This window comes from Haliotis rubra, unplaced genomic scaffold (genome assembly GCF_003918875.1).
Source record: "Haliotis rubra isolate DU_JTF1 unplaced genomic scaffold, ASM391887v1 Scf245, whole genome shotgun sequence".
Taxonomy (NCBI): domain Eukaryota; kingdom Metazoa; phylum Mollusca; class Gastropoda; order Lepetellida; family Haliotidae; genus Haliotis; species Haliotis rubra.
Window position 1 is genome coordinate 306,450 of NW_025766503.1, and position 19,043 is coordinate 325,492.

The 19,043-nt window shown below is 40.8% G+C and overlaps 1 protein-coding gene across 1 annotated transcript in view; it reads left to right on the forward strand.

Moving 5' to 3' along the window:
- LOC124279023 (puratrophin-1-like) overlaps window positions 1-19,043 on the forward strand; it is a 273,201-nt gene that overhangs the window by 243,201 nt on the left and 10,957 nt on the right. Inside the window, exons 14-16 of the mRNA XM_046714814.1 lie at window positions 5,594-5,770; window positions 13,080-13,329; window positions 14,620-14,826. Coding sequence (XP_046570770.1) covers window positions 5,594-5,770; window positions 13,080-13,329; window positions 14,620-14,826 — 634 coding nt within the window. The remainder of the gene's footprint in view (window positions 1-5,593; window positions 5,771-13,079; window positions 13,330-14,619; window positions 14,827-19,043) is intronic.

Here is a 19,043-nt window from a genome sequence, read left to right on the forward strand (position 1 = left end):
TCAGTGTACATCACTTGCTTGATAACGGTGTTAGGATCTACACTGAAGCGTTTCATCCATTGCAATAAAGAAGTTGTCCATCCATAAAAGCGTTCCTCTTCAACTCACTTTTAAGTATATATTCCGGTATATATGGATACTGCTTTCAAATGTAAGAGATTGTCACAAGGTCACCATGATCAGATCGAGCTGGGAATGAATTGCATGAGGACATAAATAAGTAAAACAGACAGTTTGCCTACAACCCTCCACCTCATAGGTTTTTTCTCACCTCTGTTGTTGGCCATGATAACATCACGGCACATTTAATTTCAAGCTTCCATTCAACCTGGCCTGGAAGTGGTTAATCTCTGAGAACGCAGTGGCAGCATTGATACAAAACACACCTCCCAATCAGCACCCTAGATCTCGGTGGTTGATATTACCACTGACAACAACAGAATGCATGGACTGCAGGAATGCCTGTCTGCCTGCCTGCCTGCCTGCACAATGTGCTGTACTAGCAGACTGCCAGTGGGACAAATGTCTAAAGTTACAACTTTGTATTTCCACTGACTTATACAGTGATATGTCTTGGGTACTTCAGTTATGGTTTTGTTTCCTGGTCAGAAGAATGTTTAACTTAGTGTGTATGTGAGGCAGGGTAACTGGCCCCAGGTGTGTCAGTGTGGGGGGTGTTGTCCGACTGGAGTGTCGGGGTACAGCAGAGTCTGTGACCCAGGGGTGTATATTTGTTATTGGAGGAGGCAACAAGGATGTCTGACTATGTCACAACATGGCTGCACTGGGACAACCTATGAAAGGTTAGCAGATATATTGTGTAATGGTTTATAAGAGTTGTTTTTAGAAGAAATTGCAGTTTCCCAGGTTAAAGAAATTCTTAATCATTATGATTGGAAAAGTATTGTTCAAGTATTCTGGCTTCAGAAACACAATATGACACAAGATCATGACACACTGCTCAGTGTACGTATCAAAAACATCAATGTTCATTCTGTTGTGTAAGCATTAACAGAGAAGATTTGTTCACACAATCATTATTTTGGCAGCAATCAGTGGGAATGGCTGAACAGAAGATGTTGACTCCATGTTTGTCTGTTATCAAGTGTACAGGGGCAATATGTCACACAACTGGGTGGCTCTTATACACTGTCATGTTTTGGTTCATAAAATGTTATTGTAAGCACAATGTCCACTTGTGTGCTAGTTGAAGGTAGCATGCATGCTGGTGTGTTTGTGTAATGATTATTGTTATATTTGTTTATAAACATGTTTGAATATGTTTTCAAGAGGAAATAGATGGCATGCAGTTTTTGAGTTGATGGAGTGCATATGACCCTTGTTTGCATTCCCAGGGTATAGATTTATCATACACTCGTCCGCAGGTGGAATATGTTCACCAACATTGCATCATATTTGTCCTTCGATTGATGTCATCATGCCGACGTGTGAAGGTATCTGTGCTAGATGAGGCTGAACACGGGGGTGGGCGGGGAGCAGCTTGTGGTTTGTATGGTTGTGTATCAGTTGTCTTCCACTGATATTGGAAGCTGGTCTGGTGGAGCTATTCCTGCTACGTAAGTTTCCTAGAGTCACGAAGCTTAATACATATAGAATAAATATTCACCATTTTGAAATAGAGAACAAATATTGAACCCTGAAGTAAATGTTTCAAATGTCAGTGTGTGAAAGCTCCTGTGTCAGGGTTGATGATTCTGTAGGACCCCAGTAATTTGTCAGGCTATCTAAATGGGGATTGACTGGACACAATGGCTACTGAGAGTGATCTGTGCTGGAGTGATCAGCATCCAAGAGAGGTTGACTCACTGACAGTCTCCTCCTCATAACCATCGTCTGGTCAGTTTATCTCAGATGGGACAGAGATCAGTGTTTAGTACAAGAGATGGGAAATACTGCATAGTATAGCTGGCCATTTATCTGAACATTGCTTTTTGTAAGTTGCTATTCAGTGTGTTCAGACATTGTTACAAGTTTCACAGCATGTGCATTGAAGTCCTCTACGCATAGACTTTTTTTATAAGTCTGAATGTTATGTGTTAATTATATTGTCTGTGATGCAATAACCTCTTATTGTTGGTCATGTATGCTCAGAAACAAGATTTATAACATTGGAGACCCGTGAAGGTCCGGGTTAGAATATTGATCTTCAGTAACCCATGCTTGTCGTAAGAGGCGAATAACGGGATCGGGTTGTCAGGCTCGTTGACTTGGTTGACACATGTCATCGGCTCCCAATTGCGGAGATCAATGCTCATGCTGTTGATCACTGGATTGTCTGGTCAAGACTCGATTATTTACAGACCACCACCATATAGCTGGAATATTGCTGAGTGTGGCGTAAAACTAAACTCACTCACTCACTATGATATTGGAGTATGTGATTGAGGCAGGTGGAGTGACCCCCATGTTATGAGTGGGTCATGTAACAGTGTGTTTAGACAGTGTTTGACAACACACAGACATAACTCAGGTCAACAGTCCTGTGTGTGCTGGGCCCTGCAGCTGACATTATAGGCTGAAACAAAATAAGTGTGTTTCACATGAACATAGGATACATATTATATGCATTAGTACAGTAGCCAGTCCAAATGTAGCATCTTTTAGTTGAAGATCTCGCTAAAATACTCATAAAAACATTTCTTAAACTCACTCAAAGTCCAGGCTAGAACTCACTCACTCACTCACTTGGAAAACACTCTGTGTTGTTACTGTAATGAATCCACATTTAAAAGAGGGGAATGGATGAGGTAGATCAACACAACTTTGAACATGAATGGTATTTCAGCTGTGTCTGATCCTGTGAGATAAGTTGGTCTGAAGGTTAAAGTAGGGATGTCCAAGATGTTTCCCACAGTCAAGAAACCCCAAAAATATGACAATTCAAGAAGCAATATTAAAGGGAGTCGAACGATCGATCATCTGATCTTGGCGTGGAGCTTTCCCTGTGACTGCCCCTAAGGAAGTAACTAGCAGTGCTGGTTTACATGCTCCATTAGTGTTGTATCTGTAGATGAGAATGACATGCAGTATTGTATGAACATGTTCAAGTAAAGCTGTATTATACTAAGCAGATGGGTGGCTGAGGATCATATAAATAGACCATCAGTCAGTTGGGCTTGTACCCAGTGGTGTCTAACCTCTGATAAGAACAGGGTCAACCTGACCTAGTCACACATACCATAATACACTGTGAAATTAGGTCAAATACATGCTTTAGTAAGCAAACTTGAGGTTTTTATCTTTGATGCATTAAGGACTGTGTTATCACAAGGGTAGAATCAGCTTATATATACTCGCCTTATATATCATGATGACATCACGTGTTACAACACATATAGTCGGCTGCTCATCAGTTGGCTCGTCAGGACAGGTGTGTTACCTGTGGCAAGTTGCAAGGGGTCGTTACTAAGGGAGTGTTGTCGGTTAAGCCAGACCATATACAGGATTACTATAGTTTTGCCTCTGTGGTGGAGATTGTGACTTTGTGGTCAGTAATTCATGGTGAGTAAGGTGTGTTCGATGTTTCTATCGTTACTGCTGTAACTTGAATCAACTGCATAGGAAGTCTTGTTCTGTAGGAAGACACATTCCTACATTATGTAGTTGGGATATATTAGGTAACACAGACACATTCCTACTCTATGTAGTTGGGATATATTAGTTAACACAGACACATTCCTGCATCTTGTAAATGGAAATGGTTAGGAATTACTTGTCTCTGAATGGCTCCTGAAAGTTAGTTGTGTATCAGCAGGTTTATGTTCATCCATCAAGTCATTACTAAGAGGTGATTTCAAGCAACGTATCTGGGTGTAACCACAATTGATTAGATTACATCTTCACACAACTAGAAGGTAGTGTTATATTTATGTCCATGAATCTACGTAAGGTATTCAGAATCTGATACCTGTCATGAGATTAAAATTGTTATTATACTGTTGAATGAATGTTGCATGCTGGGGTTTTACGCAATGCCCAAATGAGGAGAATGGACACAGAAACCCAAAAATACTATGTCCAAAGAGACGCACAAAAATATCTGCCTTGCTTCAGAGCTAGTTATCTGTGTCTGCAGTATCATCCATCAGTCATGACCACTGTCTACATGACCACTGTCCACGTCACCACTGTCTACATGACCACTGTCCACGTCACCACTGTCTACATGACCACTGTCCACATGACCACTGATTCATTCCAGGCTCTGAAGTAATTATCTGAAAGTACACTAGTGTTGGGAATTTGTTAAAATCTCATAATTGATGATTGCTTCATTACAACCAATCAATCATCGAAAATAATTGGTTAGTGTCACTTATGAAATTTGTTAATGCACAAAAAAAGGAATAGAACATGTATTTCTTTTGGGGGTTTTGGCAAAATTTCACATCTTTAAAGGATGGCTACTGGCTAGTATGTTCGGAACATAAATTTCTTGGAGTCTTTAAGATAAATTCAATCATGACTTGGAACAAGCTTGTAGTGCTTATGAAATGTAACAGACAAAACCAACCTTGTGAAAAAAATTGTTGATGAAAACAAGTGTTCCAGAATTGTTTGTGTTCGATTATGAGAAAAAATGATAGATTGCTTGGTCGTTTAGTCACTGCGACCAATCTTCGGTTATTTTAATTAATGGGACCACCACTAATGTACACTGCACTACAGCGTTGGAATACTTTACAGTACCCTCATATCACCAGCAAGGTCCTGTAACATTTATTGATGGGGGTTCCCCCTCCGGACCCACTTTTGTAAGTCAAGGAAAACCCTGGTTGCATGTCATCAACCTCATGGGTGCTCCAGGTTAGAAGTGGTCCTTAGTAGTCACTGCTTCCCATATGTGCTGGTGGACAGCCTTGGGGATTGGTTGATTGTACCCTGATGTCATGTACAGTTGCCTATATTTTACACCACTTGTGTGCTACATTGAATAGGTCTGCCGACATGCCAACCGGCGAAGGCGACCTCCAAAGCACCTAACACAACAACAACAACAACAACGCTACATTGCAGATTTACAGACAGCTTTGTGTGGCTGGAATCATGAACAATATGTTCTGTCATCATGCTTGATGCTCAGCATGGTCACGGACTCTGTCCTTCAGAACAAACTTCTGATAACAATCTTGGTTTGCATTAGGACAGAGAAGAATAATATAGTTCTGATCAATATCTTTGCTTAGCTGATTTCTGTGAAGAAGCAAAACTGCCACATGTCACTTAATAACTAACAATAAAAGCATAACAGTTTTGTCATGTTTATCCATAGATTTGTCTCACATAAATACTTCTTTATTCCATTTGATTTTGATACATAGAGATTTTGCAAAGTTTAAGAAATGTTGCACATCTTATAATAGACATGATACTGTGCTGAATGGATTACCCCAAATACTTCAATGTTTCTTCTGCATGCCAAACTGTGGTTGTTGTGTCTATATCTGAACTAAAAGGTGTCGATTCATCAATATACAATTAAACCTTTGACAAGAATGGCCCATCATTTCTGTGCACTGCATGCATCACTCCCAGCACACCTGTCTACCATGTGTTTCTTTCTGTGATGCAGTATGCCTGAAGAGGATGAGGAGGACATTGATGAGGGCCAGGGTAGCGAGCTAGGCAGTATGCGGAAGGAGTGGACCCCTATTCCTGTCAACACTCACCTGCTGAGGCAGACTCGGGGGACACCCACAGGGTCCATGGCTGATCTCAGACTCTCTGAGGCAGAGATAAAGAACAGAAGGTACAGCTTCTTTTATCAGTAGGGCGAACTGCAGTTTTGTCACCTAGTGCTACCATTCTAGGGAGTTTGTTTCATGTTTTTTTCTAGGATTCACAACTTCGAGCCTTTGACATGCAATTTTGGAATAAATTAGTTTTTCCTAACTGTTCTTATTTTCTGAATTTGGAATTAAGAATAATACCAACACCTCTTTATTGGTACTGTATTAAGTGAAATACAAGTATAGCTGACAGAGCCTTCTCATAAAAGAACTGTAATGACAAGGATTCAGAATTGTTGTATTCTCATGGGAATTTTTACTGGCTGTTTGCTGCAGACTTGGGGTGATCGACAAGTCTTGATTAAACCAAGCAGATGAACTGTACCTATTTAAATCAAGTCTTGATTAAACCAAGCATATGAACTGTACCTATTTAAATCAAGTCTTGATTAAACCAAGCAGATGAACTGTACCTATTTGAATCAAGTCTTGATTAAACCAAGCATATGAACTGTACCTATTTGAATCAAGTCTTGATTAAACCAAGCATATGAACTGTACCTATTTAAATCAAGTCTTGATTAAACCAAGCATATGAACTATACCTATTTAAATCAAGTCTTGAGATGACAATTAAAACATGGTTCTCATTTGGGGAAGGTCTTCATAAAAATGTGTTTCATTATCCCCCGCAACGCTTTTATGGGTATAAAATGGGGTTATAAAATGGACTCATCGATGCACGTCCGAGCAGAACTCTAAAATCATTCAATATTTCTTCACCAAACTTGGCACATAGATAGATCTGGTGGTGTACTGGTGCCTTTTGGTAGTTTTGGAATTCGAATAAAACATTTTGGCGCTTCCATGGCAACAAGTTCGACATTTGTCCGTGGTGTTTCCGAGTTTTGAATTCAGAACTCTAAAACAGAAAAAGTCATTCAATATTTCTTCACCAAACTTGGCACATAGATAGATCTGGTGGTGTACTGGTGCCTTTTGGTAGTTTTGGATTTCTGAATAAAATATTTTTGGCATTTCCTTGGCAACAAGTTTGACATAGACTGAAATTGGTGATAGTGTTCCTTTCTGGAGCAGAACTTTAAAAACCTTTCAATACTGTCCTTCCACTTTTCTATATACACACCTAAATATTTGACATAATCATAACTCGTAGACATAATCATGAAGAGTATTTTGCCATTGCAGGGGATATTGATGACTTTGTCTTCTTGTTAGATTTATTATAATGTCACATTTACCAGCAATAGATTGCATGTAATCTTTATTCCTCCTTTTTTTATATCATTTTTTTTGTATTATATCTTGATTGTATTTCAAAATGTGGATAGTTTCAGCATTTAGAAGCAATATAAATGCTTTCATTTCCCCTATACATCTGTAAATGATGTCAATCAGTGTATGTATTTGATTGCACCAACAGCACAGTGTATGTCCTCATAGAATATTCATTTAGATTGCTCATCACCTCATTGTGGGTGTGAAGGAAATGTCTGCACACCTTGTTGTGATCAACTTAAAGTATTTCAGTGTGTCTGACATGTAGAATTGTCACCCACAGACAGAGAGCTATACAGCAGTGATGTCCATGTTCACACCTACATGAGTGCAGGTGATCTTGACCTGTCCCAGATAATATGGTTAGAAGGAAGGTAACAACCAAAATTTATAATAGCACGTCAGTGGTTCAGAACTCACTTGATTGGAGGGATGGAGGTCAACTGTTTACTGGAGAATGTTGGAGGTCAGCTGTTTACAAGAGGAAGTAGGTCAGCTATTTACTAGAGGATGTAGGAGGTCAGCTGTCTCCTAGAGGATATGGGCGATAAGCTGTTTACTAGAGGAAGTAGTAGGTCAGCCGTTTACAAGAAGTAGGTAAGCTGTTTACTAGAGGATGTAGGAGGTCAGCTGTCTCCTAGAGGATATGGGAGATGAGCTGTTTACTAGAGGAAGTAGGTCAGCTGTTTACAAGAGGAAGTAGGTCAGCTGTTTACTAGAGGATATGGGAGATAAGCTGTTTACAAGAGGAAGTAGGTCAGCTGTTTACTAGAGGATGTAGGAGGTCAGCTGTTTACAAGAGGAAGTAGGTCAGCTGTTTACTAGAGGATGTAGGAGGTCAGCTGTTTACGAGAGGATATGGGAAATAAGCGGTTTACTAGAGGATGTAGGAGGTCAGCTGTTTACTAGAGGATATGGAGATAAGCTGTTTACTAGAGGAAGTAGGTCAGCTGTTTACAAGAGGAAGTAGGAGGTCAGCTGTTTACAAGAGGATGTAGGAGGTCAGCTGTTTACTAGAGGATATGGGAGATGAGCTGTTTACTAGAGGAAGTAGGTCAGCTGTTTACAAGAAGTAGGTCAACTGTTTACTAGAGGATATGGAGATAAGCTGTTTACTAGAGGAATTAGGTCAGCTGTTTACAAGAGGAAGTAGGAGGTCAGCTGTTTACTAGAGGATGTAGGAGGTCAGCTGTTTACTAGAGGATATGGGAGATGAGCTGTTTACTAGAGGAAGTAGGTCAGCTGTTTACAAGAAGTAGGTCAACTGTTTACTAGAGGATGTAGGAGGTCAGCTGTTTACAAGAGGATATGGGAGATAAGCTGTTTACGAGAGGAAGTAGGTCAGCTGTTTACAAGAGGAAGTAGGAGATCAACTGTTTACTAGAGGATGTAGGAGATCAACTGTTTACTAGAGGATATGGGAGATAAGCTGTTTACGAGAGGAAGTAGGTCAGCTGTTTACGAGAGGATGTAGGAGGTCAGCTGTTTACTAGAGGATGTAGGAGATCAACTGTTTACTAGAGGATGTAGGAGATCAACTGTTTACTAGAGGATGTAGGAGATCAACTGTTTATTAGAGGATATGGGAGATAAGCTGTTTACTAGAGGAAGTAGGTCATCTGTTTACGAGAGGAGATGTAGGAGATCAACTGTTTACTAGAGGATATGGGAGATAAGCTGTTTACTAGAGGAAGTAGTAGGTCAGCTGTTTACTAGAGGATGTACGAGGTCAGCTGTTTACTAAAGGATATGGGAGATAAGCTGTTTACTAGAGGATGTAGTAGGTCAGCTGTTTACGAGAGGATGTAGGAGTTCAACTGTTTACTAGAGGATGTAGGAGATCAACTGTTTACTAGAGGATATGGGAAAAAAGCTGTTTACTAGAGGATGTAGGAGGTCTGCTGTTTACTAGAGGATATGGGAGATAAGCTGTTTACGAGAGGAAGTAGGTTAGCTGTTTACTTGAGGAAGTAGGAGGTCAGCTGTTTACTAGAGGATGTAGGAGATCAACTGTTTACTAGAGAATGTTAGAGGTCAACTGTTTACTAAGAGAATGTTGGAGGTCAACTGTTTACTAGAGAATGTTGGAGGTCAACTGTTTACTAGAGAGGATGTTGGAGGTCAGCTGTTTACGTGAGGATGTCAGCTCAGCTGTTTTCCCAATGGTCACCTTCCCTTGTTTTTCCCATGGCCACCTTCCCTTGTGTTCCCCATGGCCACCTTCCCTTGTTTTCCCCATGGCCACCTTCCCTTGTTTTCCCCATGGCCACCTTCCCTTGTTTTCCCCATGGCCACCTTCCCTTGTGTTCCCCATGGCCACCTTCCTTGTTTTCCCCATGGCCTTCTCCCTTGTTTTCCCCATGGCCCCTTGTGTTCATATGGCCACCTTCCCTTCCTTGTTTTCCCCATGGCCACCTTCCCTTGTTTTCCCCATGGCCACCTTCCCTTGTTTTCCCCATGGCCACCTTCCCTTGTTTTTCCCATGGCCACCTTCCCTTGTTTTCCCCATGGCCACCTTCCCTTGTTTTCCCATGGCCACCTTCCCTTGTTTTCCCCATGGCCACCTTCCTTGTTTCCCCATGGCCACCTTTCCTTGTTTTCCCCATGGCCACCTTTTCCTTGTTTTCCCCATGGCCACCTTCCCCTTGTGTTCCCCATGGCCACCTTCCCTTTGTTTTCCCCATGGCCACCTTCTTTTTTTTTCCCATGGCCACCTTCCCTTGTTTTCCCATGGCCACCTTCCCTTGTTTTCCCCTTCCCTTGTTTTCCCCCCACCTTCCTTGTGTTCCCCATGGCCACCTTCCCTTGTTTTCCCCATGGCCACCTTCCCTTGTTTTCCCCATGGCCACCTTCCCTTGTTTTCCCCATGGCCACCTTCCCTTTTTTTTCCCATGGCCACCTTCCCTTTTTTTTCCCCATGGCCACCTTCCCTTTTTTTTCCCCATGGCCACCTTCCTTTTTTTTCCCCCCCACCCCCCCACTTTCCCTTGTTTTTCCCCATGGCCACCTTCCCTTTTTTTTCCCATGGCCACCTTCCCTTGTTTTCCCCACGGCCACCTTCCCTTTTTTTTCCCACGGCCACTTTCCCTTGTTTTCCCCATGGCCACCTTCCCTTTTTTTCCCCATGGCCACCTTCCCTTGTGTTCCCCATGGCCACCTGCCCTTGTTTTCCCCATGGCCACCTTCCCTTGTTTTCCCCTTGGCCACCTTCCCTTGTTTTTCCCACATACACCATTTCTTGTTTCCCCTCAGACACCTTCCCCATGTAGACCTTCTTCTTGCTTTCTCCATGGCCACCTTCCCTTCTTCTCCTCATGGCCACCTTCCCTTGTGTTCCACTTGGACACCTTCCCTTGTGTTCATCATGGACACCTTCCCTTATTTTTCTCATGGACACCTTCCCTTGTTTTCCTCATGGACACCTTCCTTGCCTCCTCTGTGCAGCCTAGCCTCTTGTCTTACACAGTAACAGTGTAATGGGCTTCTCTGGAAACATGAGCATTGCACAATGTCAACATTTGTAAGTTGTCCTCGTCTGGGTAAGACGACAATGTCAGAAATATCGTCCAATGAGAGCGTGTTTGTATAAGCTTTGACCACATTGTGGTCACTTGCAGTTCATTACCTCAACTCCCAACACGAAACCCTGTTTGTTAACGAGTCAGACGTCTAGATGGCTGTGACACGTGACAGTCCTGTCTTTGATCCTGGTTAAAAATACGAGAAATATTCATGAGTGGTGTCAACGTAACGTCTGACCCTATGATTGGATAAAGTTGCTGTAAGATTCGGCAAGGATTTATTTGTTTGTGTTAGAAAAATATTAGATGACTGTCAGAAATGTCTATGAAGTCCTACAAAGGAGCACTTGCTATGTTTCAGAAATAGTATTTAAAGAAAACAAAGACTAAGCTTATGATTTCTGAAAATATTTACCTAATAAAAAGCATCCTGTGGAAGATTTTCCCAGTTTGAAAAAAATATGGGCTGTTTGACAGTAACAATATTCAGCCAATATTTCAGATCAGTAGTTGCCACCATTGAGACAACAGTTCAAACCATCTTTGAATTATTTCAAAATGAGATGAGAAACAAGACACAGAAAAATATTTTGTTCTCTTTTGTGTGTAACATAGCCTGACGTGAATCAGCTAATGGGTGAATACCTTGCCATTAAACTGCTGAGTTACTTTGGATCAACTTTTTACAAACAGCCATTGTCTTTCCTAAAACAAGATATTTCTACACTTAAATAAAGGATTAAATAAATTTGTTAAATTTAAGAAGAAATTAATTATTATGAAAGTTGTGAAATGTTTAATTTGCACAAATGTAATTTAGAGTTAGTTATTAATTGAACTGGTCTATTTTCCTGAACAGTTAAAAGGTGTGATTAATATAGCTAGATTAGTGGTGACTGAGGTTTCAACACCAATCATCTTCCTTCATTACAACATTACAGTTGCTGTGATTAAGGCTGTAACGATGCATCGAACTATCGATGGATTGCAATTGTTGAGTCTCTGATAGCAATTAATCGATGGTAGAAACGAAAAATTATTGATGCATCAATAGTATGTGTGACTATCGATAGCTTAGTATTTGACTACCGTTGATAAATGTGCAGCACAAAATTCAGAATGTTTGGGTGCAGACTTGCAGCTTCATTGAGTTTATGTTTTAACTGTTTACTGTCACGAGATGGCCGAAACATTGACGATGTGACTTAAAATCCTTAACTCACACGCTCACTTAACTGTTTACTTCATCTGGGTTTCAAGTTTCTTGTCAGTTATTAAAAGATACTAAAACTAATTCAGCTTGTTTTTATTTCATATTTACTATACATTCATTTGGGAAATGACTTCAAATAAGACAATTCAAGGAGAGAAAAACTATTGCAATAGCATAACAATAGTTGGTCGCAATAGACTATCACTATCGCAGTAGTATGTTGCAGTAGACTATCGCTATCGCAGTAGTATGTTGCAGTAGTATGTTGCAGTAGACTATCGCTATCGCAATAGTTGTATCCCCCTCAATAGTCAGCCCCTAACTGTGAAGATGCAGGATTATTGCTGTGACATGGATGGATTATGGTGTGACACAGATGGATAATTGCTGACCTAGGTTTCAATCATATGTCTCAATTAGTTGCTGTGATATAGCTGGATTATTGCTGTGACATGGATGGATTATTGCTGACCTAGGTTTCAATCATTTGTCTCAATTAGTTGCTGTGATATAGCTGGATTATTGCTGTGACATAGATGGATTATTGCTGTGATATAGCTTGATTATTGCTGTGACATGGATAGATTATTGCTGACCTAGGTTTCAATCATATATCTCAATTAGTTGCTGTGATATAGCTGGATTATTGCTGTGACATGGATGGATTATTACTGACCTAGGTTTCAATCATATGTCTCAATTAGTTGCTGTGATATAGCTGGATTATTGCTGGGATATAGATGGATTATTGCTGTGACATGGATGGATTATTGCTGACCTAGGTTTCGATCATATGTCTCAATTAGTTGCTGTGATATAGCTGGATTATTGCTGTGATATAGCTGGATTATTGCTGTGACATGGATGGATTATTGCTGACCTAGGTTTCAATCATATGTCTCAATTAGTTGCTGTGATATAGCTGGATTATTGCTGGGATATAGCTGGATTATTGCTGTGACATGGATGGATTATTGCTGACATAGGTTTCAATCACAGGTCTTTATTAGTTCATGTGACATGAGGTACTTGGAGGTAGTTGTCAAATCAGTGTTCCATGGGAGTCAAAACTCAGACATGTAAGGATTCTGTGGAAGAATTTTCCTTCTTACATCATTTTGTATTGTAAGGAATGACAAAACTTAGATAAAGTGTTCAGACACTGTGGTTACTTCTGAGTGTGTGTCGTTGTACTAAGTACAATGTAACGGTAGAGTGTAACTTACTGCTGCATAAAACACCATTCACTTTATCAGTTGTATGGAAGTTACTGTTCATGTGATGTTTGTTGTTCAGGACCTTGTCGCTGATCACGAGTGAAATGATACAGACGGAAAGAGACTATGTGAGAGCGCTGCAGTTCATCATCGACAACTATATCCCCGAGCTGGACCGAGAAGACGTCCCACAGGCGCTACGAGGGAAGAGGAATGTTATCTTTGGGAACATTGAGAATATCTACCAGTTCCATAGTCAGCATTTCCTAACTGAACTGGAGATGTGTGAAACAAACCCCTTCCTGATTGGGCAGTATTTTCTGCGGCATGTAAGAATGGCTCGAATCACTTCTGTTGCTTGTATTATGATTTGCAGAATCAAAGTAATTATTTACCAACTTCATGTACTTATTTGGGGTTGGTTTCCTGCCCACTCCTGCATGACAGCTTTAATGTTACCTGGGTGCTGTTGGGTGGCCAGATGGTAACAGCTGTACTGTTTGTTACCTGGGTGATGTGGGGTGGCCTCATGGTAACAGCTTTACTGTTACCTGGGTGCTGTGGGGTGGCCAGATTGTAACAGCTTTACTGAAAAATGTGTGCTGTGGGGTGGTCAGATGGTAACAGCTTTACTGTTTGTATCCTGGGTGCTGTGGGGTGGCATCATGGTAACAGCTTTACTGTTACCTGGGTGCTGTGGGGTGGCCAGATTGTAACAGCTTTACTGAAAAATGTGTGCTGTGGGGTGGCCAGATGGTAACAGCTTTACTGTTACCTGGGTGCTGTTGGGTGGCCAGATGGTAACAGCTTTACTGTTACCTGGGTGCTGTGTGGGTGGCCAGATGGTAACTGTTGTACTGTTACCTGGGTGCTGTGGGGTGGCCAGATGGTAACAGCTTTACTGTCACCTGGGTGCTGTGGGGTGGCCAGATGGTAACAGCTTTACTGTTACCTGGGTGCTGTTGGGTGGCCAGATGGTAACAGCTTTACTGTTACCTGGGTGCTGTTGGGTGGCCAGATGGTAACAGCTTTACTGTTACCTGGGTGCTGTTGGGTGGCCAGATGGTAACTGTTGTACTGTCACCTGGGTGCTGTGGGGTGGCCAGATGGTAACTGTTGTACTGTTACCTGGGTGCTGTGGGGTGGCCAGATGGTAACTGTTGTACTGTTACCTGGGTGCTGTTGGGTGGCCAGATGGTAACAGCTTTACTGTTACCTGGGTGCTGTTGGGTGGCCAGATGGTAACTGTTGTACTGTTACCTGGGTGCTGTGGGGTGGCCAGATGGTAACAGCTTTACTGTCACCTGGGTGCTGTGGGGTGGCCAGATGGTTACAGCTTTACTTTTACCTGGGTGCTGTTGGGTGGCCAGGTGATAACGGCTTTACTGTCACCTGGGTGCTGTGGCATGGCCTGATGGTAACAGTATTTGCTCTTCACTTAGATGGTGCAGTGTAATTCCCCACTTGGTAACAAGATGGGAAGCCCATTCTATGTGTGCCCTTGTTGAAAAATGTGATACTGGTAATTATTACTTCCTGTCATCCTGCTATTGAATATTGAGGACGATTATCCATGACTGCTGGTATCTGTGGTTTCTTAGTGCTGCTGTCTGTTTCAGGAGACCCAGTTCTACCTGTATGCACTTTACAACAAGAACAAGCCCAAGTCAGACAACCTAATGGGAGAGTACGGCAAGCACTTCTTCAGGAACCTCACCCTTCACAGATCTTCACTCCTTTCACAACTCCTCACCTTTGACTCTTCACCTTTCTTGACTTCACATCTTCAGATTTTCCTTTCCTTTCACCTTTTCAGATTTTCCTTTGCACCTTTCTCTTTGATTTTCCTTCACCTTTTCAAGACTTTCGTTTTCACTTCCTTTCTACAGATCTTTGTCCTTTCACACCTTTCATAGACTTTTCTTTGTCCTTCATCACCTTTCATGACTTTTGTTCTTCTTTACACCTTTCTTATGACCTTTCCTTCCTTTATCCTTTACAGACCTTCTTCCTTTCAAAGACCTTTCACAGACCTTTCTTCCCTCACACCCTTTCACAACCTCACCTTCTTGTGACTTTATTCTCTTCCTCACCTCTTTGCCAGACTTATCTCTTCCTTTACACCCTTTCATTAAATTCCTCACCTTCTTTCAGACTTTATTCTTCCTTTACACCTTTACAGACCTATCTTCCACCTTCTCATAACCTCCTTCACCTTCTTTACAGACTTTTCTTTACACCCTTTCATAACCTCACCGTTTCACAGGACCTTCCTTCACCTTTCACAACCTGCCACCCTCTTCACAGACCTTTTCCTTTCTCACACCTTTCATAACCTCACCCTTCTGTCAGACCTTCTTTCACACCCTTCATAACCTCACCCTTTCAGACCTCTTCACCCTTTCACAACCCTCACCTTCACGACCCTCCCTTCCCTTTCACACCCTCCTTCACACCCTCTCTCACAGACCTTTCTCCCTCCCTCACACCCTCCCCTCGCCAACCCTCACTTCACCCTTCACCCTTCACACCCTCTTATAATCTCCCTTTAAACACTGTCTCACACAATCCCCTCTATTCCACATCCTTCATACTTCTCCTGTAACTCATAACCTCTTATCACCTATAGCTTTAATCCATTCTCACATCCACCGTCATATTCTCCCAGACCCATAACCTCGATTCCCCATCACTCCACTTCCCCAGCTTTGAGACCTTATTTCATCCTTCTATTTCCTCTCCTGACCCTTCATTAACCTTTCGACTTCCCCATCACTTTACCTTTGCGAGACCTTATTCTACATCCTTTGTCATACTTTCCTACCTTTCATTAACCTTCTTTCGACAATTTCACTTTGCGGCGACCTTATTCTCCTTTGTAATCTTTCATTAACCTTCGACTTCGACACTCCACTTTGCGAGATCGATTTCACATCCTACTGTCATACTTCTCCCGTGACCAACCTTTATTCCCATCACTTCCACTTCCTTTATAGCTTAAGACCCATTCATCCTACTGTCTACTTTCCAACTCACTAACCTTTCGACCGACACGACTTTATAGCGAGACCCATATCCTACTGTCAATTTCATTAACCTCTTTAATTTCCACTTCAGCGATGACCGATTCTTTGTTTCTCCCTTTGGTTCCTTAACCTTCGATTCCCCGACTTCCACTTCATTAGCGAGACCTATTCACATCCTACCATATTTCTCCTGTAGACTCATAACCTTCGACTCCTGATTACTCACTTTGCGGACGACCTTATTCTCACATCCTACTGTTTGCATTTCTCCTGTGACCTCAATAACCTCGACCATCACCACTTCATAGCGGAAGACCTTCACATCCCATTGTTTATATCTTCCCAGACCTCATTAACCTCTATTCCCCATCACCACTTCATATTTTATTATTCCTTACATCCATCATTATACTTCTCGACCCTATTAACCTTCGGATCAATTTTACTTCCTTTGCCGGAGACCGATTACTTTCCATCTTACACCTTCGACATCACTTCATGAAGCGAGACCGATTCATCTTTGTCATACTTTCCGACTTCAATAACCTTCGATCTTCCACTTTAGCGGAGACCGACTTCATCCATTATACTTTCCAGACCTTCATAACTTTCGACACTACTTCAGCGGAGACCGATCCATTGTTTTACTTTCCTGTGACCTTTCATTAACCTTTCGACCTCGACATCACTTTAGCGGATCGATTTCTCCTGTGGGACCTTTAACCTTCGACACTTCACTTTGTGAAGCGGAGACCTATTTCACATCCTACCGTTTATGCATTTCTCCGACCCTTAACTTTCGACACTTTAATTTCCTTTAAGCGGGAGATTTCATATCCGACATTATATTTCTTCCACCTTTCATAACCTTTCGGATTTACTTTAGCGAGACCGATTCTTTGCATTTCTTCCAGACCCTTTACAACTTTCGACTTTATCACTTTACTTCTTTAAGACCTTTATCTTTGCTTTGATCTCATTTGCATTTTCCAGACCTCATTAACTTCTTTCGACGGATGACCTTCATTTGTCAATTTTCCAATCGCTAACCTCGATTTTATCATCATGATCTACTTCGTTATTTTCTCCTTGCACCTCATAACCTTTCCAATTTTAAGACCCATTCATCTTGTCACTTCTCCCAATTCATCCCATCTTAATCTATCTTCTGTCGCTTTCCTCTGTTTAGCGAGTGACGTGTAATTGGCAGTTTCTCACAACGAGAGCCACATATATTCGTCAACAGAAAGCACCTCTTATTCAGCGAGAGACGCACATATGTGTTGTACTTTTAAAAATCGCACTGTACCTATTATTTCAACCAATTTAGTAGTACTGAGCAAATATTAGCTTTTCGTACGAGAGATGCTACCTTTAGTGTCAGTCAGAAGAAGTATTTAAAGTGTTTTGATAGCAATTGCTAGTCATTATCATAGACTTGTAAAGCGTTTGGCAAATGATTATGATGGTTTTACAGAGATAAGTGTCTGGTACTCTTCATTGGGAATGGATACAAAATACTTCGTATGCACATTGATTGAATTAGATGTAATGGTTTAGAGGTTACTGAAGATTATATTTTCTTCAACTTCCTAATAAATAGGAAACAATATACGAAATTTCAAGGACATACAAAGAATTCAAACACAATAGAATAGTTTGAATTTACTTTTTAGATATTATTACGTTGTCATGTTTCATATAATGAAACATAATGTATAAACACAAATAATTATACATCCAACCTCAAATAGATTAGACATAATTTAACTTACTAATTTGATGCTTACTGAATTGTTACTAGTTATTTTCCGTAATCTAAAGTTGATAATGTTACCTTATCGAATATAAAGTGATAAGCCGCGCCTTTGCATCGAATATATATACATGTCAGTGTTATTACAACAATGAAATTTTTTACTACGTTTGTTACAAAACACAGTAAGTTGGTAATTTAAAAAGTTCTCACACATTGACAGAAGTAATATCATAAGTTATTGCATGTAAACCATACAAAAGTATTTCAAGCATTTTTGTTCAAGCTGTTGAAAGTTTCACGTTGATTTGAATTGTCAGTTTTCTATGCAGTTTACATGAGCATTGTGTAAATTATTTGTATTTGATCTCTGTAATTATCAAATCCGGTGTAATTATCATGTGTATCAATGAACTCAGTCTCTATTGATCCATCGTCAATATAAGTTGGATAGTATATCAGTTACGGTATCGATACACATGCATATAATCATTCAATCAGATTACAGTAATGAGATAATTGAAGACCTCTTTCGAACAGCCTCCGGTAGAATGCATATGTAGTAACATCCTTGTTGAAAGGTTTGTCCCGTGACAAGTGTAAAATAAACATGTTGTTATATCATTGGACAACTTGCTTTATGGAGCCCCTCTCTGTAATGTTTATGCATGCACATCTTTAATTTTATGAACCTCGTTTGCATTCAGTATAAATATAGGCACGCCCACCTTCATAAATATCGGGGGGGGATTCAACTGCAAGTTTATACACTATAATGTTTCAGTATAGTGTCACTTCTCTACTTAATGGTTGGATTTCAATCGCTTTGTTTTTCTTATCGAAAAACACTAAAATGAGGACAAATAAACTGGCCAAAGTGTCTATTTACTCCTATTTGTCTTATGTGTATATTTCATACATCGTTACCAGTGTGTATGTTTATAATACACAAACTGTTAGATGATAGCTTGAATTGATAAAGCCGAAACCCAGCATTTCGACTGGTCAAAGATATAGCCAATAATCAATCTCTATTCAAGCTGTTGAGTGACCAAATGTGCTCTTCAGAAATTTCGCCCACGCCCCATCACCTGTCCTTTCCTCTGTGACAGGTATCTCATGATACGATTGGTCACAGATAACATATGACCAGCCACTATATTGAACAGTTGAGATACCGAACGTTCTATTTGGGAAATTTGATGATGCCCTGTCACGTGACTCTTTGTTTTATGTCTATGCAAGGAATATGTAGTATACA